This window comes from Onychostoma macrolepis, chromosome 25, assembly GCF_012432095.1.
Source record: "Onychostoma macrolepis isolate SWU-2019 chromosome 25, ASM1243209v1, whole genome shotgun sequence".
NCBI classification, from domain to species: Eukaryota; Metazoa; Chordata; class Actinopteri; order Cypriniformes; family Cyprinidae; genus Onychostoma; species Onychostoma macrolepis.
Window position 1 is genome coordinate 20,205,876 of NC_081179.1, and position 25,592 is coordinate 20,231,467.

Genomic DNA, 25,592 nt, shown 5'->3' on the forward strand with positions numbered 1-25,592 from the left:
CACCTCAGTTCTACTGAAATAGCATCTTCTTTTCTTTCTTTCTCTATCTGGTCACACTTTTCTCCCTGAAGTGATGATCTGAGGCGAACGAGGAGAGGAGATTCTTTATGTGTGAGTGTGTCGGGATGGGCTGTGGGAAAGGCAGGCGAGTGTTCGGATGGGGCGTGGACTCATGGGAGATTTCTCGCTTGTACTGCCAGTTTCTAAACTTACAGAAGCTCGACTAGCCGTGCTCTCATGGTGCAAGAGCGAAAATGATGTGTGAAGTCCTAAGAATACTTGGAAACAGAGTAGATTGGATGCTTACCTAATGTCAGTCATTCATAGCATGAAATACTGAATAAACATTAGTGTGACACCCGATCTTTACGGTGCGATTTGCTTAAATTTGGAGAACTCTCACTTACAAGAATGAGTCCACAGAGTTTGTTGGCAACACAGAATGAATGTTTTATGGTTTATCTGATTTTAGTCATGGCACGTTGGTTTCCTTTCCAAAAAGAAAAAGAAAAAAAAAAGAAACAGTAGGTTATACTGAGGTAGAGTAATAAAGTCAGTTTATAATCTTAATTAGTTTAAGATTTTATCATAATATTCTATAAACTTCTATAAATATGGTGTCAGTCATTGTTGTGAAATGTACAAATGTACATGACCATTCATGAATAAGTTTATGTTCATGTGATTAATACTGCACCATAAACAGATTGTTAAAAAATATATATACTAATAATCATCATATGATTCTGACAATATTCTGTTATTCTAAAATTAAAATGTATTATATTTCAGAAACAATAATTCACTATTGTAAAAATAAAAATGTAACTATTTCATAAACATTTTTTTAATATATAGACAATATTTCCTTGTTCTAAAATTGAATTTTAAAATATTATGTAAAATATTTCAAAATTAGTAATACAATTTTAAATGTAACTATTTCATAAACAATATTCTGTTATTCAAAATATTTATAATACATTTATATTTCAGAAACTATAATTCACTGTTGTAAAACAAAAATGTAACTATTTTGTAGACATTATTATATTAATTATATAGAACAATATTTCCCTATTCTAAAACTGAAATTTAAAATATTTCAAAACAACTTTCAACTGCACTATAAAAATTATATATATATATATATATATATACACACACACACACACCCTGTATATATATATAAAATAAAAATATATAAATGTATATACAGTATATTATATATATATATATATATATATATATATACACACACATATGCACACACATTTTTATTATTATTATTATTTATTTATTTATTTTTAACCCTAAAACGCAACACAATGCAAATTACCGGTAAAACACCTGTGAAAAATATAAAAAAAATTCTTCATACTGCATTGACATAAAATAGTGAGCTACTATGTTAGATTTTAACTTTCAGGAAAAACCTCACTATTCTAAAGTTAAAAATTTAACTATTTAAAAAATTATTCTAAAATTCAAATGTATAATATTTCAAAAATAATAATTCACTATTCTATTCTATAAACTAATTCAAACTGTTTCAAACTTCTATTTTAAAGTTTTCAGAGTATTCATTTGCGCTTGTCTAATTGGACACCTGCACCTTCTGATGAAACCTATACTTCACAGGCTTGTCAAATAACACCCTTGATGACCCTTGGGAGTAAACGGTAACCGGACTGCGGTGCTGAGAGTGTGTTGAGTGCAGTTGCAGGCATGTGTGCTCATTGTAAAGCCGATTCCATTGTAAGGAACGGCCAGCATCAGCAAATACTCCAGGCTTTGTCCTGCCCTATATACAGAGAAGCAGACTCACACACTGCAGCTGCAGCTGGACAAATTTGTTGTGGGTTGGATTTTCATGCAGGGGTTTAGAATCTCATTTGATGGAGCCGAAAGCCTCTCATGAACGGCGGTTTCTCGTGCTGCATCCAGCCACATCCTAGGTTTGTGTGTGTGTTTGTGGACAGATTTGTTTGCAGCTCATCTGAATTAGTGCAGAGTCATATTATGCATGCTATCTGATCCATAGTGTAACAAACAGCATGAAGAAATTAGAAATATAGAACAATATTGAAATGGCACGTCCAGTTATCATTTACTCACATGAGTACTTCCCTGAAATTCTGTCCTGAACTTAATTGGACAATCACGGAGAACTAACCAAGCAGTATATTTTTATACCTAGCCATATGTTTCATATTTACAGTCATGAACCACAGGAGAGGAAATCAGGCCCTCTTGAAACCTCTGCTTCCTATCAGCTGTATTAAGTGGTGCTTGCTGTAGCAAATATCACTGTTCATACAGGATCTCGTATATGAAAAAAAGAGTGACTTTCTTCTATGTGTATTTGATATTTTGTCACCTTGTTGGTAGTCAGCCACCCTGAAGCTGTAAATATGCTGTAATAAACGTAAATCACAGACACCATTAAGAGGGTGTTTACTGTAAACAAACGTGTAGCTTTGTCTACTGGAATTTATGATGCCAGCGTTTGTGAGTATCTGAGGAGTCATTCCCGTAGTGCTTTACTCTTACCACACTGTGGTATTATAAACAGACTGTATTCATGAACACTGGAGCCACCCTCATCTGTAAATGTCTCGAATCTTCACCCTGTACATGATAGATGTAGAAAGCATGGGCTTATCTAGAAACTGGTCCTGTGGGCAGAAAAGCACTTCTAAACATTCTGGATGTAGACTTTTACTCGCTTAAAGGAATAGTCTGCGTTTAGTGCAAGTTAAACTCCATCGACTGCATTTGTGGTGTATTGATTACAAAAAAATAAAATACTCATCAGAAGCAAAAATATGAGGCACTTACTGTAGCAGTAAATGGAGCCAATTTTTGCAACAATGTGAAACTTATAATTTTATCAAAGCACTATTAAAACTTGTGTATTATTTATTGTCTTGTTTAAATCATTTTTACAGTTGTTTAAGGGAAATGACGAGGAAACAAAACGTTACAATTGGATATAACTTTACATAGAAACCTGAATTTGCATATTGTTTATGTCTTGTGGCTATGTTATTGAAACTAGCTATGATTCCATCCAAAGTTGCGAATTTTACTTATGCGCAAAAATTAGAATATCCCATAAAACATTTGCAAATAAAGCACTGTTTACATCCCATGTGTTCAAGAGAATAAATCGTCACTTTCTGGGAAACTGGTGCAAAGTATAAAAAAAAAAAAAAAAATTGTACATAATTAATATACCACAGAACACACAGACGAAACGTATTAACAAGCGCTGTCATGTTATCTTGCATTCAGTTGCCTCATGTTTGGGAAGGCAATTATGTGAGACAGTTATGGGAGGGGATTATACCAAATCATGATGTTGGACTTTGCCTCCGGCATTTCAAAATAATATAACATAAAATAACATTTTAGATGGTGTGCGATAAGATCAGGGTTCAGTCGTCCAATCACATGATCTGTGGAGGCAATGCACATTGAGGAATTTATTCAATTTCCATCGTAGCGTATTAGCATGTCTAATTAAAAGATTAAAAAACACATTTATGCACATTTTTATAATTTATTGCTACACATATCATATAGAACATACTTTTTTAGCGGCTGTGATGTAAGTTCTTCATCAAATGTAGGATCTACCAAATAGTAGTATGCGATTTTGGATGCAGCAAGTTTTAATGATTAGGAATTGGCCCCATTCACTTCCATTGTAACATTCTTACTATAACTTTTTTTTAGGGAAAAAATATATTTTTGTGTGTGTAGCCACAAATCCTAACAATTAAGTTTAACTTGTTCTAAACCTGGAACATTCCTTTTAAGTTCACAGATGGGATAGGGATCCGTCTTTCCTATGAAGATCCTTCCATAAATCAGAAACAGGACTAACAATATTGCTTTGTTTTTGCTTCTCTGGTAGGGTTCCTTGCTTGTTTCCTTTTCCTTGGCAGGACACTCACCCCTGAAGGCCAAAGCAAAGCTTTGTCCAGGACTACAAAGAACCAGTGAGAAACTTAACTGCACAAGTTTCCCCTTCCTTGATCGCTCTGTTTTTCCTGATCCTTCCATATGGACAGGAAGTCACTACTGGAGACAACTCAACTAAATCAACCAATGATGGCTCAGCAAAAAACAAATTTAGAGAAGAAAAGTGTAGGATGAAGCCATTGCTGTCTCATAAACAAAACTCAGTATGACTCGCAAAGTCCAAAACATCTCAACAAGACTGGAAATATGAAGAGCTGAAGGAATCAAGCAGATAATTTCATGTTACGTAACTGTAACAGTTCTTTATCTGTCATAAATCATTGCTTTAATAAAGCCATCCTGGTCTTACGCAATTGTTTAATTAGGCAGACGGTCAGATTAAAGTGTAGACCACACTGTATCGCTTTGAGAACTGACTCATTTCATTCAAATTATACAGGAAAAGGCCTGTGAACTCATCAACACCCCGAAACACCAGGTTGTTCTAGAAATTGGCATTGTGAACGTGAGAGGAGGTGTTTACAGAGGAAGTGACTGTCCTAACCTTGTGCAATCTCTGTTATCAAAGACAACACCTTGGAGACAATAAGACTTAGTTCTAGTCATTGTCGTTCTCGTGATTTCTGTTCAAATGTAATTCAGTGGAAAGTGACGTTTATAAGTAATGTTGTTTGGATTTAGTCAAAGTGTTTCATAATGGCACAGTAGAATCTCATGCTAATTCTCACATCTGTTTGTGTGTTCCTCCCTGAAGCACGTAAACTTTAGAATTAGTTTGTTTGCAATTGTTTTAAAGGTTACGTTGGGGTTTTGGATCATAATGGCAGCTTTGTTTTTTCTGATCTCTCCAGTGACTGCAGTTTTGAAAGTGGTAAATACGGCAAATGGACAACTGTTTTTGTGTAGAACAAAAAGTCTTTATAAAGCTTCTTTTGAATCTGAACCTGGAAACCTGAACAACGTCCATGATTCAGTTTAAATTTGGTTTAATTACATGTCCACAGAAGATCATTTCTTGCATTGATTGCAAGGATGTATGAAACACATCACGTGTTAACAAAGTGATTGAAATTAGCGCTGAGGAAAGCTACTTTTAAAATTAATGCATTACAATACTGCATTACTTCTTAATAGTTCACCCAAAAATGAAAATTCTGTCATTAATTACTCTCCCTCATGTCGTTCCAAACCTGTAAGACCTACAAATTAAGATATTTTTGATGAATTCTGAGAGCTCTCTGACCTTCCCATAGACAGCAATGTAATTAACACAATCGAGGCTCAGAAACGTAGCAAGGAAATCGTTAAAATAATCCATGTGACATCAGTGGTTCAACCGTAATTTTACGAAGCTACGAGAATACTTCTTGTGCGCAAAGAAAACAAAAATAATGACTTCATTCAACAATTCGTCTCCTCCGTGTCACCCTATAGCGTCATTTTGGAGATTATCACATACGTAAACAACATATGCTGTTCTGTGTCAGCAGCACCGTACGGTTAAGGGTATACTATAGTCTTTGGTATCACATACGTAAACAACGTATGTACGCAGATACTTTATTTACGCTCAGATCAAAGTGTAAACAATGTAAACAGCGTATCCGCGTACGGTGCCGCTGACACAGAACAGCATATGTTGTTTACATATGTGATACTCTCCAAAATGGCGCTATAGGGTGTCGTTATTTTTGTTTTCTTTGCGCACAAAAAGTATTCTCGTAGCTTCGTAAAATCACGGTTGAACCGTTAAAAATCGACGTTTCTGGACCTTGATTGTGTTAGGATCCTTTCTGTCTATGGGAGGGACAGAGATCTCTCATCAAAAATATCTTCATTTGTGCTCCGAAGACGAACGAAGGTCTTACAGGTTTGGAACGACATGAGGGTGAGTAATTAATGACAGAATTTTCATTTCTGGGTGAACTATCCCTTTAAAAAGTAACTAATTGCGTAATTTAATGACTCTTTATGAAAAGTAATGCATTACATTACTTTTGTGTTACTTTTCTCAGCTGGGCCAGGCTTGTTTATTTATTTTTAATTTAAAAAAAAACCCAAAAGTTATATTTTTGGAAACTATAAAGACCCTTTCATACCAAAAAGTGCAATTAATAAGCCTCAGACTAAAGGAAGAGGTTCTGCACGTCACTCCCAATTTCTCTCAACACTGGAACAGGAGAGATATCAGTGAATAAATGGGAAAAAAGTAACTTGATGAAGTAAAAATGCATTACTTTTCCAGTTACTTGAAAAAAGTAATCTTATTACGTAAGTTGCGTTACTTGTAATACATTTCGCCAAGCAATTGTAAATGGGACCGCAACTGTAAAAGTGTCATTTTTACATTTTGTCTTGACTAGTTTCCTGTCTTTATATTTTAGGTGTTCTGTCACTTCCGGCTCATTTCAGTCCGTACACGGAGGGACGTCAGACGGGGTTGGAGAGCAGAGAGGATGCGTACGCTGAACTAGAGCTGCGAACACTCGAACAGGCCTTACTGGCTACATGTGTGGGCAGCATCTCCGAACTGAGTGAGTGTCTGACTTCCTTCCTGTCTGTCTGTTGTCTGATACTCTTGGTTTTATCTGTTTCTCTCTCCTGTCTATTATGTCCATTATGAAACATACTGAATCATTTACAACTCAGAAAGGTCACATTTACGCTACAGCTTATGAGAAGGTTGGGCACGCTGGAATCTTTCAGTATGACGCTTATCGATAATGTCACATCCTGAATCTTAAATGCAGTTTTAATTTGCTTTTTATATTTGTTACTTTGCCTTTTGTATTTTGGTTAAAACTTTATATTGCTAAGTTTTGGATTCAGTGTTAATAGTGAAAATAATAGTGCATCAAATAATAGGGAAACATTTAAATATATACAAACTACAAGTATTTATTTTAATTTGCGTATTATTTACATATTTCATATGCATATTTATATGCATATTATTTTGCATATGTATTTTTGCAAAGTATAAGCAACATAAAATAGTGAAATTAGATTGTTAAATTTAAGATATATATATATTTTATTATATACATTTCATATACATTTTAGTTTATATATTTTATACAAAATTGTGTGCCAAACTATAAACTCCACAAGTTTACTATTTTAGGTATGTCACTACCTGTCACAGTGCTTGCCTTGACACTCAACAGTGTCAAGATTGCAGCAAGTTTAATATAGAGACACAATTGCTTGTTGTTATCCCTGCAAACACAACATGGAAAAGGAGATAATGTGGATGCTGTTTATCTTTCTGGACTGATTAGCCTATTATTTTATGCTCTGAATAAACACCACTATGCCGTTCCCAAAGAGGAGGCATGTTTGCTTCCTAAACAGAATGTTTTGTGATGGAAATAGAGAAAAAGGACACAAAACGAGTGTGGAAGTCAACTAAAAGTCTTCTGGTGCCTTAAGAGCCTCGTGTCTGTTATTTTAGATAATTCCTGCAGGATGTTATGTGTTAGGTGTTATTAGACACACTCCTATCAGCATTGAAGGAAAATGAACCGCTGTACCAGTGCCTCCTCTGACTTCATGATGCCTGACTCATCTGCACTCAAATGAAGCATGTCTGTCTCAACACGGTTCCCTTGATAAAAGTAACATCTGGTCTGGGATTTGTTGTCTGGACTGGATTTTATACAAGTGGAAAGCTGAACAAATGCAATTTAGCTGAACTTTAAAGTGTAAATACAAAGATTACACTGCCTTATTCAGAAAGAGTCTGTCGGTTCATTGTACAGTGTTTTGGTTCCCTCCTCACACAAGTTTACATTTGAAAATGGGATATTTCCCTTGCAGTGAAGGAGTTCCTTTGTTGGCAAGGGTTGCCGTACTCTGAGCTGTTTTACCTGTGTTTACCCACCATGCCACAGGCCCAGCAGTGGCATGGTTGGCGGCTTACCGATGGAAGGCACGGAGTTCCTACTGCAAAAACCGAACACTTTGCTGCTTGTCTCCCACAGCACAAGGGCACGTTCATGCAGGCCAAACGTTCAGCAGGACATTAGCAATCACACATAAAACTCAATGAATTCAGTGAGAGCTGTCTTTGTGTACTGCCTGTGATGTTGGCGCCTCCCCATGAGCTCTCATGTAGGTTTGATCTAGCTGTACCCAGGAGACCGACGGACAGTGGGGCATCTGTATGTCCTCAACTGCCCTGGAACGCTAGATGCAAATGGGCATCTACCCAGCCTAAAATGTGTGATTTGGCATGTGAAAAATGTGCTGTTGTTGGTAGCTCTTTCAGTCTGAATTTAAAGGAATGGTTGAAAAAGAAAAGCCATATACTTCAAGCAAAATTCAAGAGTGCATTGATGTGACGTCATTTCGAACAATACCAGGCCAAAATGAAACTTGTTTGGAGCTTGTCTCGGAAATTTGATACAGCTTGTGAAAGCAAAAGTCATGGCAAAGTTTGCTCCAGCTTATAGAGATTACGTAATAGGCAAGCAAAATTGAAGAACAAATTTATGAACAAATTTTCTAACAAAATTAGGCTGAAACAAAGTTTGTTGTGGGAGTTCAAAACAGCTTTCCAAAGCAAACTTAAATACTGTCAAACTACCACTGGTCTATGCCAATTACATAATAGGTAAGCAAAACTCAAGTTGGAATTCAAGTTGAACTGATATGATATAATTTCGAACAAAATCAGGCCAAAATGAAGTTAATTTGGAATTGGTTTCAGGAATTTGAAAAGTGAATATAAAAGTGGACTTTATGAAAAAGTTTACTTGAGCTGGTAAACACTTTTGAACTATCACTGGTCTATAGTGATTACGTAATAGGCAAGCAAAATCGAAGAATGAGCTGATGTGACAATTTCGAACAAAATTAGACCAAAAAAAGTTCATATGAACTTCATTGTGGGAGTTCGAAGCAGCTTGCCAAAATGAACTTTACGGAAAATTTCGTTCCAGTTGGTAAACACCTTAGAACTACCACTGGTCTAACTACCACATTTTGAACAAAATCAGGCCAAAATGAAGTTAATTTGAAATTTGGGTCACACTTTATATTAGGTGGCCTTAACTACTATGTACTTACATCAAAAAATAAGTACAATGTACTTATTGTGTTCATACTGTATTGCAAAACACTATTGCTACTATTGAGGTGGATTACGGGTAAGGTTAGGGACAGGTTTGGTGGTATGGGTAGGTTAAGGTGTAAGGGATGGGTCAACAGTGTAATTATAAATGTAATTACAGATGTAAGTACATATAGGTATTTTAAAAAATATAAGTACAATGTAAAAACATGTATGTACACAATAAGTGCATTGTACCAAATGATTAATTCAAATGTAAGTACATAGTAGTTAAGGCCACCTAATATAAAGTGGGACAGAAATTTGTTTCAGGAATTTTAAACAAAAGTGAATTTTATGGAAAAATTAGCTCCAGCTTGTATACACCTTAGAACTACTGTTCCATGGAAATTATATAGTAAACAGGTGAAATCAAAGCAAAATCGAAGATGAACTGATGTGACATAATTTCAAACAAAATCAGACCTAAACAAAGTTTTGGGAGTTTGAAACGAGCAAACTTTCTGGAAAAGTTTGCTCCAGTTGGTAAACACCTTTGAACTTCCATTGGTTTGTAGCAGTTACATGTAGGTGTAGCTCTGGGGCTCTGCCTTCTTTGAGGTGGAATTATCTGGTTAATTTCTTCTGTTCAATGAGAATACACTGGAGAGCTGCTTTATAGTAGAAACTGAAGTTATAATTCTAACTGAAAGTGACACTAACTTCCATGTTTTCCATGTTTAAAACTGTAAAGCTTGTTTTAAAGTTATCTGTTGTATAAAATAAATGTGACTTCACTTGACTGGAGTCCTGAATTGCAGAGCTGGTGCAAACATATCTACGTCACTATGTGATGCTTTTTTAACTGCTGCTTTCCCACTCCTGTCATTTTTGTTGTTTATTTTGTTATCGAGAGGAAAGGACACAACACATATTTACATGTTCAAATTCTAAATGCCGCTCCTAATAGCATAGGCAGTGCCGGAGACATTAAACTGCTGCTCAGGTATTTCAATTTTTTTTTTTACCCTAAGTGAAGGACGAAAAAGAAGAGACGAAAAGAGTATATCGGCCTTTAAATTGCAACAAGTATTACCATGAGCTTTGAGGATGTTGTATTTAATATCTCCAGTCCAATCGCACTGATCTCAGCCTGCAGGGCAAGCATTAATAGAAAAAAGCCCCAAACTTCCTGATTGCTTCATAAATTCTCTTAAGACCCTTTGTAGGGCCTGGCAGAACACAATAAGGCCCCTATTGCTGTAAGTTTGGCATCTTTCAGATAATAACAGGAGATTCTTCCTACTCACAAACCACTCTGTGGTTTTAAAATGAACCCAAGGGGTGATTACCACAAATGAAGTCTACATGTTCCCACAAATGGAGTGGCCAGCCCACAACTTTGCTTCTCAAGTTAGCGTAGACCAAGACATGCATTGAATCTTGATCAGTGTATCCATATGTAGTTTAATTAGTACCTGGGCTGTTTCCTGCTACATGTTGAGAATCCAGTTTTCATTGGATGCCTTATTGGTACAATCGTAAGGATGTTCATATGTTGTGGAATTGTGAGATCCATGAGGGAAAGACATCAGCAGGTGGGCGTTTCATCCCCAAAGCTGTTTAGAGGAGGCACGTGTGCTGACTCTCTCACATTCACTTTCCACATTTGCTATGAAGGCCAACTTGTGGTTTTTGGTTTCAGTTAGTGTGGAAGGTCTTGTAAGCTTCCGACTGAGCTCTGGTGATAATTTGATATCAGGGTCAATGACAAATAAGAAGAAGAAAAGAAAAAAATCTTTTAAAAATGTAATGTACATTTTGTGTTCATGTTGGTTTTATATACTTTTGAAAACCTTTTTATTGAGAATCTTTTTTTTCCATTTTCAGTTTAAATTGAATGATTTAAAAATAATTTTGTTCTCATTCAATCTTATTATTTTCACAAAAATGTATGTATTTCAAAATAGAAAAAAAAGACTATTTTTGCATGGTGGTTGCACCACATGACATGGATTTTTAAAATGTTTGTATAATGATTTAAAAATGTAATTGATTTAACAAAAATTTCAATAATTTCATTTATTTTGCTTTTTTTTCTTACATTATGATATCAGGACAGTTGTACCACACTGACATTTTTTAACTTATGATCATTAAAAAACATTAAAATTGAATCATAGGCAATGTGTATTCAAGATATTGTAAGAGAAAAGTACATTTTAATAAATTAAAATAAACTCTGTTAGTCTGATCTGATGCATCTATCTTAAGTTTCTGAGTGATTGTTTGTCATCATCAGGTGACCTGGTGTCACGGGCCATGCACCATATGCAGCGCCTCAGTTCTGTCCGTCATGGGCTCAGTCCTGCACGTCATGCCCGCCAGCAGCCTGTCTCCTGGTCTCCGGATGCCCTCCACACTCTCTACTACTTCCTGCGATGCCCTCAGATGGAGTCCATGGAGAACCCCAACCTGGATCCGCCCAGGATGGCCCTGAGCAAAGAAAGGTGAGCCTCATTACTATTCCCCTCCCATTAATCCAGTCTCCAATGCACACAATTGGTGCTAAGCTAATTAACAGCCCAAACCACTAATGGCCCATTGATATGTAAGTAAACTCTGAAAATCACACAGCCTGAAGGCACTTTAAAGCTGTTAATGATATAGTAGAAATGTGAGGAGTTCCTCAAACTTCTTTTCCAGCTGCTGTTTCCTAGAAGTTCATTGTAACTTGTTCTTAAAGAGAGATTGGTTTTAAGAGCGGGTCATTAGGTGTCCTGTCTTGCTTCAAGGATGTCCTCAGGGTATTACTTGCTTGCTAAAGGTAAATACGTAGGTTTATATTATGCAGGGTTCAGTTACAGGTGTACTGTAAATATTGGCTCTTGGAAGGATGCCTGTTTGTGGGATACAAAACTAGGTGTAACTATATTGAAGCAGTTACTTGGCAAGCTGAAAGCAACTTTATTTTGAGGCAATCAAACAACAGCAGCTAGCATTTTGAAAAAGTAGTCAGCTATGCTATCTTCAGGCTACTAACAAAATCTAAACTAGCTGTGTTTCCATTACCAATCAGATTGCACAAATTAAAATTGCGAACTGAAAATTAGCCCAATGGAAACACGTAAATTTCACAAAAACTCCTAAATATCACAAAAAGTTTCAGAAGCGTCCCAGAAGCAGCTTTCCACTCTGCTTCACTAAAGATACACGCCTATATCTGCGCATTAAAATAATGGCTAGTGCTGTGGCTGCGATTATACATATACATAAACCTACCAACATTCGTCGACATGACTTGTCGCAAGAGGAAAAAATGACATTTTAGACAATCGTTTTTTTATCGACATTTATAAAATATCGCACAAGTTTTGCGCAAATCTGTAATGGAAACACAGCTAGTGAAGCCATTTTAAGGGAAAATTCACTACCTCAGCTCACTCAGTAGGACATAAATATTAACAATTTAGCATTTTGTCTGTTATGTCCTAGAAAAAAGTAGCTAGTTAGTGGAAAAACTACAGTGTAATCATATTGAAAACATCCAAGTGACTGTCATGCTACTGATAAATGTAGCATAGCTTCTTAGCTAACATTCTTGTTTGTAAGCTCTTTGAGATGCCTTATCTTGACATGTAATACATTTTGCAGTCTAAATGCAACAAACTATAGAAAAATCAGCCCAAAAACAATGACTACATGATAAATAAGTCACACAGGTACAACAACTTCTGGAAGCTCTTGCTGCGTCCAAAAACAAAGTAAATCCAGACTTTCGTCGATGGGCTCAGATGTTTGTTTCCTTCTTTGATGTCTTTTGTTGAATGCCAAGCACAATTGTCCACATGTTGTGATTGTGTGTATACGTATGTGTGCAATTATCAGGTTGTATGTTGAGTTAGTAAAAGCCAAATCTTGCTATTGGCTGCAGCTGGTTCACTTGTGTAAGACCTTCAACTAACAAACGTAAGTGGAAAACAACAATGGAGCCTTACTGTCGACTCCAGGACTCCAATCATGAATCTCTCTTAACGATCATGCCAGGAAAGATTTCCAGCAATATTGCTGAGCGCTTGTGTATGTGGTGGAGTAGCAGAATGGGATACAGGTGGTGCTTCAGTCCTGGCTATAATTACAGTAAAGGCCTCAATCATTATTTAAGGTCTCCTCAACACTCCTTCTATTGAAAACCCGGTAACACTTTACAATACGGGTGCACAAATATGCATTAAATAATGCTTTACTAATGCACAGATAATCATGAGTTAATGTATAACTCATGATGAACTAAACCATTTATTAATGATTACTGCATCAGCAACTAATGAACATTCGATATGATTCAAAGATTAAGTAATCAATAAATTGTTATCAGTTAAATGCGTCATAATATATTAACTACCTAATAACTTATTTTATTAACTAATGAAGTAAATTAATATGTTAATTACCACATTGGGTCGAAGCCATACCTTTAAACTTCCAGTTGTCTGCTTTAATTAATCATTAGCTAATGATTTGCATGGGTATCATTATGTTATGACTTTACTTGTGGAGGCACATGACTATTAACTAATTATTAAGTAATATGTCATTGTGTTTATAGATTTTGAATTAGTTAGTGCCTCAACAAGTAAAGTCACACCATAATGATCCCCATGCAAATCATTAGCTAATGATTAATTAAAGCAGACAACTGGAAGTTGAAATGCATGCTTGAACCCATTGTGGTAATTATGAATTAACACTATTAGTTAATATAATATGTCATTAGGGGATTAATACTTTATGACACATTTAACTAATAACAATTTATTGATTACTTAATCTATGAATCATATCGAATGTTCATTTGTTGCTGATGCAGTAATTGTTAATAAATGGTTTAGTTCTTCATGAGTTACACATTAACTCATGATTATCTGTGCATTTGTTAAGCATGAATTAATGCATATTAGTGTCACCGTATTGTAAAGTGTTACCGAAAACTCTATAAAACCTTTGCTTGAAATGAAACCACACGTGTGTACTGTGTGGTCCTAACAGAGGCCTGTAAACGGAAAGGGGGCGTTATGGATCCAGTGAAGTTTGGTTATGTGAGCTAGAGGTTAGTAATAGTAAGTGTTGATTTATGACGGGTATGTGTCTCCTATTGAGTGGGTGGAGAGAGAGGGAGGAAAGGGTCAGAAAGGTGAATGGGAGTGCTGGGTGGTAAGTGGTCACACATCAAGGAGGCACTGTAAGATGAGAGGGTTGGACGGTACTCTGACCCCAGATCAGGACAGAGAAGACCTGACACATCCATACATACTGGCTAGTTGGAGTATAGAATGTTTTCATACTAAGATTAAGTTTTTAAAAAGAGGTTCAGAGTAAGTGAAGTAAGTGAACTTGTTTGAACCTCATTTTAGAAACATCCAACTACTTCTAAGAATACATATTTCTATGAATGTGTCAGTAAATCAGTATAACAGAAAGGTCAGGTCTTTGCACACTAAACAAACACAGTTCACCAACATGTCTAATATTAAATTAACCATAAAAACATTTCATTTCTGTTTGGCCATGTTTTATCTCACCTACTGAAACAAGTGAGCCAGACAAAATAAAATCATGCTTTTGGCTGTTTTCTGTTTGACCATGTTTCTTTTTTATTCTCACCTACTGAAAGAAGCCAGAAAATAAATAAAATAAATAAACAAACATGCCGTTGGTTGTTTTTATGGCAAGTCTAGTACTAGGTTTATTTACTAACATTTTTCAGTTTGATCATTTCTGATCTCACCTACTGAAAAAAGAAAGCCAGACAAACAAGACAAAACAATCAAATTAAACAAAACAAAACAAAAAAGCTAAATCATGCTGTTGGCTGTTAGTCTGACACGTCTAGGACCAAGTCATTAAAAACCTTTATCCCCCCCAAAAAAAAAAATAATAATAATAATTTGTCATGTCCAAACTCACAGACTGAAAGTGAGCTAAACAAAACAAACCCAAATCATGCAAACAAAGAAAACAAAATCATGCTGTTGTCCGCAGTTACCTGTCAAACAAATATTCAATATATATATATATTGATATATATACATATCCTGCATTTGAAAATCGTCACAAACTTATCGTTGCATACTGTAAGGAGTTATGAGTAATGTATCTACCGCCTAGCTGTAAGGTGATAATTATTAAACAATAATTAAAGAAAGGCAGCCATTTTGAATGAGCTGTAGAGCACTAATTAAACTATAACAGTGTTATTTATATAATTGAGGACTCAATTAGTGAATAGTCACTAATCAACTGATGTATAGAAAGACCTTTTTCAAAATCTCAATGGTGGGCTGTAGTACACTATTTACACATGATTTTTGAATTGAAACAAATATACAAAATAACACTCCCATTTAAAGTAATGCTGGGATTACTCATCATCCGCTGCCAAACCGCGAGAAATTCCTGGCTTGAAAACCACAGTGTTTAATATGCAGCGGCCATAGAGTCGCTTGCCAGACGTTAGTGTTTGTATATGACTCAGAGACATGCTTCTGCATTATATATGTTTATAGCGAGGGAAGCAGCCGTGTGGTCTCAGTAGTGAACTCTTAATCACGTTTCACATCTCTGGTGTAATCTAGTCACATGAGAAGCCTTAACACGTGTGTAAATGTCTGTGCTGGTCCACCAAATTAGCCCAAAGCGCTATACGGTTTCCACAAGCCCTGATTAGCCGTGCTTTGATGTAGGCTGCAGCTGAGCTCGGATTTCGGGTCGAAGGCCACGGGTTGAACTTGAGCCCTTGATTCAGAAGCGCAGGTCATTGTTGAAGCCTGACCCAAGGGCCAAATGAACAAGAGATGGAGGGACGCAGACGGACTTTTGCTTTTCACTAGCGTAGCGCTCTGACAACAGAACAAAGACGAGGTTGTAAAAATGTTGAAGAGCTTAAATTTCATGCTGGTTTTGTTTTTCATTCATAAAAGTGCAGGTCAGAGGGGTGGACTATGCATCAGGAGTTTACATTTGTGTGTGTCCCTGAACGTGTGGCCGGTACATGTAACCTAGCATGCTAACAGGGCTATTGCCGTGTTTTTTGTTGTTGTTGTTTTTTTTGTTCAATAATTCCATCAATAATTCCATTTAGGAATGGAAAAGAGCTGACAGGCAAAGTATCAAGTGTGTTTTTAGATTTGAGTGTTGTGCATATTGCTTTTAAATGATGCTGTTAGTAGCTGCTTCCAGAAGCGCCAGGCACATTCAGACTGACGATTCCCCTCAGATTTCAAATTTATTAAAAAATAATGTATCTTTGATAGTTTAGACTTTTTATTTCTGATTTTTAAAATATATTTTAGCCCTATATTTTATGAAGTGTATGGAAAATCCCCATAGCCTAAACTTTTCCCATCTCAGACTCATTTAGTTCAGTACTGACTGATATCTTTTTCCACACAAACACACACACACACACACACAGATATACAGATATACACTCAAACCCTTGTATGCGCTCACAGATATCAGCTCCCCCAACACCATCCACCCCCTCTCCTGTGCGACCAAAGTAAACACACTTAGCAGGCTGCAATCTATTAGTCTTGACAGTGGTTTTAAGGGCCTTAGCACTTGGAAAATTCCCTTGATCAATACAGTAAGCAACTAAAACTGCTCCTCTAAACTATTTTAGTGAAAGTGTGTGGTTATTAAGTGTGTTTCTTTATGTTTCTTCCCTCACTTTCCCATGAAGATCTTTCCTTACACTTGGATTAAGGTTGGGCTGTTTTACAACCACAAGTCAAACAAATGTGACTAAACCTCATCTGTTTTCCTGACTGTAGGCGTTCTTGCTTGCAAATACGTCACTCTATTTTAGTTTTATCTTTGGTTTTGTTCAGACAGATATAATCAGGGTTTTTTGGCATGACCTACACAAATCTGTTGTTTGTAGTGCAAAAAAAGCATTCCTTTGCCCCCCCCCCATACATTTTACATGGAAATACTAAGGTTACTGTAGGTTAACTTTTCTCAGCTTACCTGAATTTACCCTATTTCGATTTTTTTTTCAAGTTTTCACGTTATTTCTGTTACTTGCCAGTTTTTTTTAAATGTTTGTGAAACTTTACTAGCAATTTCTGAGTGAAGCACAAAATTCTACATCGTACTTTGAGCAAAATGCCTAATTCCACACCAGTATAGTAGTGAAACACCAAATTATTCACCAAATTGTAAGTGAAATACCAAATTCCACACCATTTTTTAGTGATACGCCAAATTTCTTGAGTGAAACACAATTTTTTGTGAAATACAAAATTCTTCACCAAAATTTGACTGAAATACCAAATTCAACACAAACTTTTTTTTAGTGAACCACCAACTTTCTTGAGTGAAACGTCAAATTCTTAACCAAATTTTGACTGAAATACAAATTCAACACCAATTTTTAGTGAAACAACAAATTCTACATCATTTTTAACGAAGCAGCACATTTTGAATAAAACACCAAATTCTTCACCAAGTTTATTGAATGAAACACCAGATTCGACGGAAATACCAAATTCAACACACATTTTTGAGTGAAATACCAAATTCAACAGCAATTCTTCTAGTGAACCACCAAATTCTGTTTTTCCAGTGAACTCAAGGGCAATAGAGTTTCCTTCAAATGTTTACCCCATTTTGCCAGATGTTATTTTTCAATTTTTCAACATTACGAAGGTCTTCTAAAACTATTACCCTGTAGAAGACAACGCTACTTTACGCTATTGTCTGATATTGCACCCCTTGTGGCAGCACTGAGAGTACAACGCAAACAGAACAAACTGATCACTGGCAAAACACCTGCAAATAAAACATGATTTGATGCGCTTTTCATATCCTCCCTCAAGATTTAAATATAGCTTTTCTAAATTTAGCTTTGCCTTCAAATGTTTCACACTTGAAAGCTGACTTCAGAATTTTAATAGTCTTTTCTTTTGAACCAAAATGGCTCCCATCAAGTTGTCATCTGCAAAGTTGATCTGTTTGTTGTGGTTGAGCGTGTCTGTAGGTCTCAGGAGATGCGTTTCTCTGTTGTGCATATCTTGTGTGTTTAATGAGCTTCACGCTCCTCTCTGTACGTCTCATTTGCATGTCTTGCCGGGCTGACAGACTCTCGGCGGGACTACTTTGGTTTGTTGTTTGACGTCATTGTGTTCCTGCTGTGCATCGAGCGCTCTGGGGGCCGACTTTCACGTTGGTATCTTCTCTAAATCCGATGTGAAGCTCACTTTCTCTGAGGGGATGGAAGGCTGGGGAGACGTTACGAAAAACCTGCAGTACGTGCTGCGGGTATCCTCATCTTCTTATCAGGGTTTTACTTAGAAAAAGATTAGATTTGGATTTGGGAAGGGGATGTTGGACCTGTATCAGTGTCTGGTGATGATACTTCATGGTTCAGGCTGACTTGGATGCTAAATACTGCTGACTGATGGTGGTGCAGCTGAACAGTTAAAATACGTGCCCATTTTTGGTACAAATTGCCTTTAATGGTGACAGTAAAGAAGATCTATATTATCTAAACCAATCTATTTGTAAGCATTCCCATTCACCTCAAAAGGCAGTTGTTCGGCTGCCACAGGGCCATCAGAAGTATGTGACAATCTAAGTGTAGTCGAGATATCAACCAGCAGGGGTGAACTGCTTGACCCCCGGGTGAGAGTGCATACATTTAAGGCCTTTTCACTTCAGTCCTATTTTAAGTAACCAAACAGCATCTCTTTTTTCATTCAAACTGTTGCTTTTTATAACCAGAAACAAGGATGACCAAGATGGTCTGACAAACCTGAAACACTTGAATATCTTATGATGATAATGATGATTATTTTTGAAAATCATTTTATCAATAACAAAAAAATATATATGAATAAGCATTGAATTTTAGTCTATTACACATGTTTTTATTTATTCTCCATTTTTGAAGGATGGCCAAAACATTATTTAATAGCTGAAACACTTAAATATTGGAATAAGGAAAAAGAATAAGCAGGATATTAGAATATTATATAATATTTTTAAGAATCTCTTTATTTTGAATGACTAAAACACTAATGATTATTTTTTAAATAAATTAAATATTAGTGTATTACATACTATTTTAATTGTTTTTATTTTTGTGTGTGTGTGTGTGTGTGTGTGTGTGTGGATGATGATTGTTAAAAATAATAATAATAATATGAATATGAATATTAGCATATTATTATACAATATTTTTTATTAATTAATCTCTTCATTTTTGAAGGACCAAGACGCTTTTATTAAATCCTCCAGCCTTTCTTTTTGGATAAAACTATTAGTTTCTGTGTACTTCACAATAGTTTACAATATACTGGCTTTGAAAGCCACATTTTGTAAAGTTTATTCAATTTGAGTCGAACTTTGACACAGAACCCACTTCAAGTAAACGAATTTTCTCTTACATAAAGTGAAAGTATTCACTTTATGTAAGTGTATTTGCTTTTTGCTTTTTCACCTCTGCTTCACCTTTCAGAAGCTGAAACTTGTTAAAACTCTGAATTAGTATTGCGTAATATAGTCCTCCAGTAAACAGCCCCTATCTATTCTCATATCAAGAAGCTTGCACACATACAAACACATGCATGTCTGCAGGGAGTGTGTGTGAGCTGCTGAAAACAGGACGACTTCAGCAGCTGTACTTCGTTCTCAGCGTGAATCCTCTGAAATGACAGGCTGCTGAAAGATACGGGCCATCTCAGTGAAAGCTGCGCTTTCTTATTGCACAAGCCCTGCTTTACAAACACTAGCAGATTTAGTGCGGTGTGGCCCAACTTGTTTTACACAATTGTGGATCTCAGCAGGCTTGTTACACACACACACACACACACACTATAGACAGTCTATAATTATCCATATATAACAAACAATAATAGTTGATAGTCGGTTTTTAGCTCACTTTTGGGAACAAATCTGGAATCTGAAAGCCATTTCTTTTACATCTTGAATAATAAAACACAAATTTCAAATCTGAAATCAATTCATGGCTGTCAGTATCATCAAGAGAGTACAATGAACCATTGTAGTTTGGTACAGCAATGAATACAATGAAATATTGTTGCAATATTAACACAACAACGGATTGGAAACAAACTTGCTGTTTTCTGCTGTCCTCAGGCCGTTCCTCCTCCTCCCCCCGCTGATGGAGTGGATGCGTGTAGCCATCGTTCACGCGGAGCATCGCCGCAGCTTATTGGTGGACAGCGATGATGTCAGACAGACGGCGCGGCTGCTCCTGCCTGGACTGGACTGTGAGCCCAGACTGCTGAAGTAAGACATTCACATCATACAACATATACTGACTGACAACCAGCACACATTCATACCTGCTGGACAATAAACGAGTGAAGAACATGAGCCACATCTAGAGAGCAGAAAACCAGAGAGATACAATACAAGATGGACGCTTTTGACAATCATCAAAAGTCCCTAGAAGAAGAGCCACACCGAAAAACACTCTTAACAACCATTCTAAATACCTTAGAGAAATTACATTTTAATTACACCTTACTATCCACTCAGAACACCTTAACAACTGCATAGCAACCACATAATGTACCAATCAGAGCACCATAGCAACCAAAAAGCAATGCCCTAGCAACCTGTTAGAACACCTTAGAGACTGCATAGCAACCACCAAACAACCACTCAGCATCAAATGTGAAGTGATCACTCAGAAGGTATAGAAATGCTCTAGCAGCCACTCAGAACACCTTGGCAACATGTAGAACAGCTTGGCAACTGCATAACAATGTCCTAGCAAATCAATCAGAACACCTTAACAACAACTTACAGCAGCTTAGCAACTGCATAACAATGTTCTAGCAACCAGAACACCTTAGCAACCACTTAGAACAGCTTGGCAACTGCATAACAATGCCCTAGCAACCATAACTCCTTAGCAACACCTTACAACAACTTAGCAACTGCATAACGATGTCCTAGCAAACTAATCAGAACACCTTAACAACCACTTACAGTAGCTTAGCAACTGCATAACAATGCCATAGCAACCAGAACTCCTTAGCAACACCTTACAATAGCTTAGCAACTGCATAAAAATGTCCTAGCAAACCAATCAGAACACCTTAACAACCACTTACAGCAGTTTAGCAACTACATAAAAAATGCTCTAGCAACCAGAACACCTTAGCAACCACTAAAACAGCCTGGCAACTGCATAACACGCCCTAGCAACCAACCAGAACATACTGTATAGCCACATACAACACCTTTTATATAGCAACTTTATCTTAAAAAATGTAGAAATGATAATAAATGGAATATTTTCAGATGAATGAAAACCTTAATTCAGAGTAATTTGCACTGAATCAAGCAACAGGGAAAGGAGACATCACATTTCATGACGACTTTAAGGTGTTTCGTCAAGTTCTCCAGTTGTGGGAACATTGTTTTCAGAGTATATTTTATTGTTTCTATCACAACCTTGTAAGACTAATTAAATCTATTTTTTAAAATGTCAACAGACAATTAAAAAGCATTTAAAATGTGGCAGAGCTGAAGCTATCAGACATGATCTCATGCTCCTCCTTATATTTGAGTTTCCATCAAACTGCATTAAAACATTGGCAAAGACCTTCAGCAAAGCCTCAGATTTTTACTGATCCTCAAGAGCCCAGCCTTATACTTAATGATTTGAAAACACTTCAGGAAAATACAGCACTCCACCCATGAAAGCATGTACTGAACACCACCACCCCTTTCCCCACTCACTCCCTCAACGTCCTCCTTTTCGTTCATGCGTGTTTTCTAACTCTTCCTCTGTCTTCTGTAGGCCCGAGTGCTGCTTTAGCTCCTTCAGGCGGCTGGATGCCAAAGCCGCCACAGATAAGTTCCAGCTGGACCTGGGTTTCCGCATGCTGAACTGCGGCCGCACCGACCTGATCGGCCAGGCCATCGAGCTGCTGGGGCCAGATGGTGTCAACAGCATGGATGACCAGGTACTGTGAGCTCAGAACCGCAAACCAGATGTTAACAGCACCTGTCAGCACCCAAGACCAAACTATACATCACTCTTTGTGACACTGATATCATATTTTGGATGCATCTGTGTAGGGTATGACTCCGCTAATGTACGCCTGCTCAGCTGGAGATGAAGCTTTAGTCCAGATGCTGATTGATGCTGGAGCCAATCTGGATGTAGCGGTATGGACCACCAGTTACTTTCTTAGTCTGGCAATATTGTTGGATGTTAAGGCCTGTTTAAACCAAGTTGAATGCGAATAAACGTTGATAAAATATTTAGAATCAATCAATCAATAAAAATGTAAATAAAACTGAATTTTCATCATTCATTTTTATTTTTTTGGTATTATGTTGTCTTGGCATCAAGCTGAAATAAAGTTGTTTTGTTTATTTATTTTTTTCAGTTGATGTGTATTTGAACATGTTTTTATGATTTTAGTTTTAGTTAACTATAATAAAACTGCTGTGATGCATTCAGTCTTTGAATGCAGCCTTTGAAGGATGCAGCCACTGAATTGGGATGCAGTGCATGTCAGATTGTTTCGATACAATATATAAAAACATTATTTCATGTTGTGAATTTTTTTTGTGGCATGTTTATTCAGCACTACAGCCTGTATGAAAGCTGATGGTCTTTTGTGTTCAGGTACCTGTTTGCTCCCCCAAACACCCTTCAGTCCATCCAGACAGCCGTCACTGGGTGGCGCTCACATTCGCTGTGTTACATGGACATATATCAGTAGTGCAGGTAACAAATTGCTTGTTTTATTGTGTGATTTTTCATACTGCAACTATTCTACAAGTGAACTTATAGGTATACTGTTAGTTTTTGTTGTTACTCTCCTAACCTACATGCATGCCTGTATCTTCAGCTTCTGTTAGACGCTGGGGCGAATGTGGAAGGAGCAGCCGTCCGTAACGGGCAGGAGAGCAATGTCGAGACGCCTCTTCAGCTGGCATCTGCAGCAGGTGTGTGTAGCACAACTCCCTCATGCCAGCCTCTCCCAACCTCCACCAGCTCAGATTTACAGCCTGCCAGGGAAGGCTGGTCACTCCCATCCCAAACAGGAATCCCTAAAAATATGGCCCTGTGTTGGCAGACCAAAGCCAAACTGTATGAGAGTTGACGGAATTGGGTCAGGCAGACTTGTTTTGCCACAGTTCAGAGCATGTGTTTGGTTTTAAACCTTTTAGGTGTGGGGACGTTTAACAAGAAGTTCTGGAGTCAAATCATTTTTGTTGAACCTTTACCACTGTCTACTCAACAGTATCTAAACTACTATCTGTCATAATTTTGCTGCGTTCCATTCTGAAAAGCTCGTCCCCATGCCCTAATCCCTTTGAACTCCCCAGAGTGAGAGTTTCGAAGAGTTAAAAGGGGTGTAGGGCAGTGGTTTGATGTTTCCCTTATCTGACACACATTTGAGCTCTCGGAGTCTCTACTTATGAGCTGACAAGTTCAGTCAGGTGCGTTTTATTAGGAAGATATCTAAAACATGCAGTGTTAAGGGTACTCCTGTACCGGGATTGGGAACCACTGTGTAGGAGCCAGTTAACTGTTCCGTCTGGTGGAGCCAAATATAGAGATGCCGTCGTCAAACAAGTAAACATGCACAAAGAATCAAAGTGTCTATCAGTTGTACCCTTCGAACACCTTTCTGAAGAACCTTTTGAAGTGGCCAGTTTTGAGAACTTCATTTGGAACGACCCTTCACTATGGTGGCCATGATTGTCCTCACTCCGAAGTGCCCTTCAGCCATATTGAATTTAATGTAGAGGAAAACAAGGCTGTGAGAAATAGGTTTATAGTCATTACAATAGCAAGCACTATGCAAAGGTCCTAGATTGTGTAATTTATGAACTTACAACTTTTAAAACTGTTTTATGGAGCTTTGTCTACTAAAAGTTTTTTTTTTTTTTTTTCATTATGTTTCAGCTGAACAATTGGTATGTTGTTAAACAATAGTACAGTCCACTGAATGTAACTGGAATGGCCAAGTTTCTGAACTTCAACAGGCATTTATTATTGTAAATGTGGGTGGTAATGTTAATATTTCATGTTACTGGTGTCAGAAATCTAAAGAAAGTAGACTCAATTTTGGATAAGAAGGATGTTTACAGTATGTTTTCATAGTACATCCAGCTCTTTTATCTTGAAAGATCAAGGCAAAATTGATTCCTCAAGACACGACCCTTCTACGATCATTACAGTAATGATCATGAATTGCGTTCTTTTCTTTTATTGTGGTTCTCTTGCATTTATTCTCCATTTATTCTCTAGATCTCTGCAATCTCACCATCTGTTTCCCCTTTTCTCCTGTACTTCTCCTCTGGTCACTCTCCTGCTTTCGCAATCTCTCAGGGAATTATGAGATGGTTAGTTTACTGCTGGCGCGCGGTGCCGACCCCCTGCTGAGGTCCCAGGACAGTAACATGCTGACATCATCGCTCTATGAGGACATGAACTGCTTCAGTCACGCTGCCGCCCATGGCCATAGGTAATACCTAATACCTCCCATCATCCCCAGCAGCCTGGAACAAATCACACTAACACAAACTCACCCCCCGCAGCTCTGAACATGATCCCTTACATCAATTCATACACAACTGTATTACCACATCAGCTATCCAACTTTCTTTCTATTCATCTAGCTTTATGTCGATTTGTCTAACTTTGTCCTATCATTATCTATCCTGCCAGCATCCATCCATCTATCCATCTGTCTATCTGTCCAGTTGTTCATTATCTAACCTGCTAGCTATCTGTCCTACCAACCATCCCTCCATCACTCTTTTTGTCCATTCATTGTCTATTCTGCCAGCTATAAAAACTAATCATTCATCTATACTAACCTGTCTATCAATCCAATTATTTATGATCTATTTTAATTTTTATTTTCATCCATCCATCTACAGTAGCTTTCTGTCAAGCTATCTTTATGTCCATCTTTCCTGTCAGCTATCTATGTATAAAACTCTTTCAAATCACTTGTTTCTACCCAGTCACCCATCTTCCAATCTATGCAACTGTCTATCTACCCATCTACTTTGAATCTAGTATCTACTATGCCTACTATGTATCCACCCATCTACTCATTTATCAGCCATTTATCCTTCGGTTTATCCATATATCCAATCATTCATTATGTATCCACCCATCTAGTTTTGTATTGATCCATCTATCCACCTACTGATCCATCTATCACTGAATTAAAGCATAAAATGTTCTCCAGGAATGTTTTGAGGAAGCTCCTCTCTCAGCCTCAGAAGGTGAGGGAAGATGTGCTCTCGCTGGAGGAGATCCTGGCAGAGGGTGTGGAGGCCGAGACGCGGGCGTCTGGTCGGAACGGACATTCTCTACCCCCTCCTCCATCCCCAAACCTCAGCCTGGTGTCAGAAGATGCCTTGCCCAAACTGTGTAAGACACGTATGAAAGCTCTGCAGGAGGCATCCTTCTACAGCGCAGAGCACGGCTACCTGGATGTCACCATGGAGCTCAGATCATTGGGTAGGTTAG

The 25,592-nt window shown here is 37.2% G+C and overlaps 1 protein-coding gene and 1 long non-coding RNA gene across 4 annotated transcripts in view; one reads left to right on the top strand and one right to left on the bottom strand.

The window, feature by feature from the left end:
- Positions 1-25,592, top strand: part of abtb2b (ankyrin repeat and BTB (POZ) domain containing 2b) — a 56,396-nt gene that overhangs the window by 26,253 nt on the left and 4,551 nt on the right. For both annotated transcript variants that reach the window (XM_058766523.1, XM_058766522.1), the window contains 9 exons: positions 6,375-6,524; positions 11,346-11,553; positions 20,207-20,359; positions 21,885-22,050; positions 22,166-22,255; positions 22,722-22,823; positions 22,948-23,044; positions 24,438-24,573; positions 25,309-25,583. In XM_058766523.1, coding sequence (XP_058622506.1) covers positions 6,375-6,524; positions 11,346-11,553; positions 20,207-20,359; positions 21,885-22,050; positions 22,166-22,255; positions 22,722-22,823; positions 22,948-23,044; positions 24,438-24,573; positions 25,309-25,583 — 1,377 coding nt within the window. The remainder of the gene's footprint in view (positions 1-6,374; positions 6,525-11,345; positions 11,554-20,206; positions 20,360-21,884; positions 22,051-22,165; positions 22,256-22,721; positions 22,824-22,947; positions 23,045-24,437; positions 24,574-25,308; positions 25,584-25,592) is intronic.
- Positions 11,416-24,499, bottom strand: LOC131533984 (uncharacterized). Of its 2 annotated transcripts, none has more exons than XR_009269294.1 (5): positions 24,373-24,499; positions 22,928-23,163; positions 22,726-22,791; positions 20,184-20,354; positions 11,416-11,539 (listed from the first exon to the last, which is right to left on the bottom strand). It is a non-coding gene; the product is annotated as an uncharacterized LOC131533984 (long non-coding RNA). The 2 variants fall into 2 exon arrangements; XR_009269295.1 differs by having other exon boundaries at positions 22,924-23,163.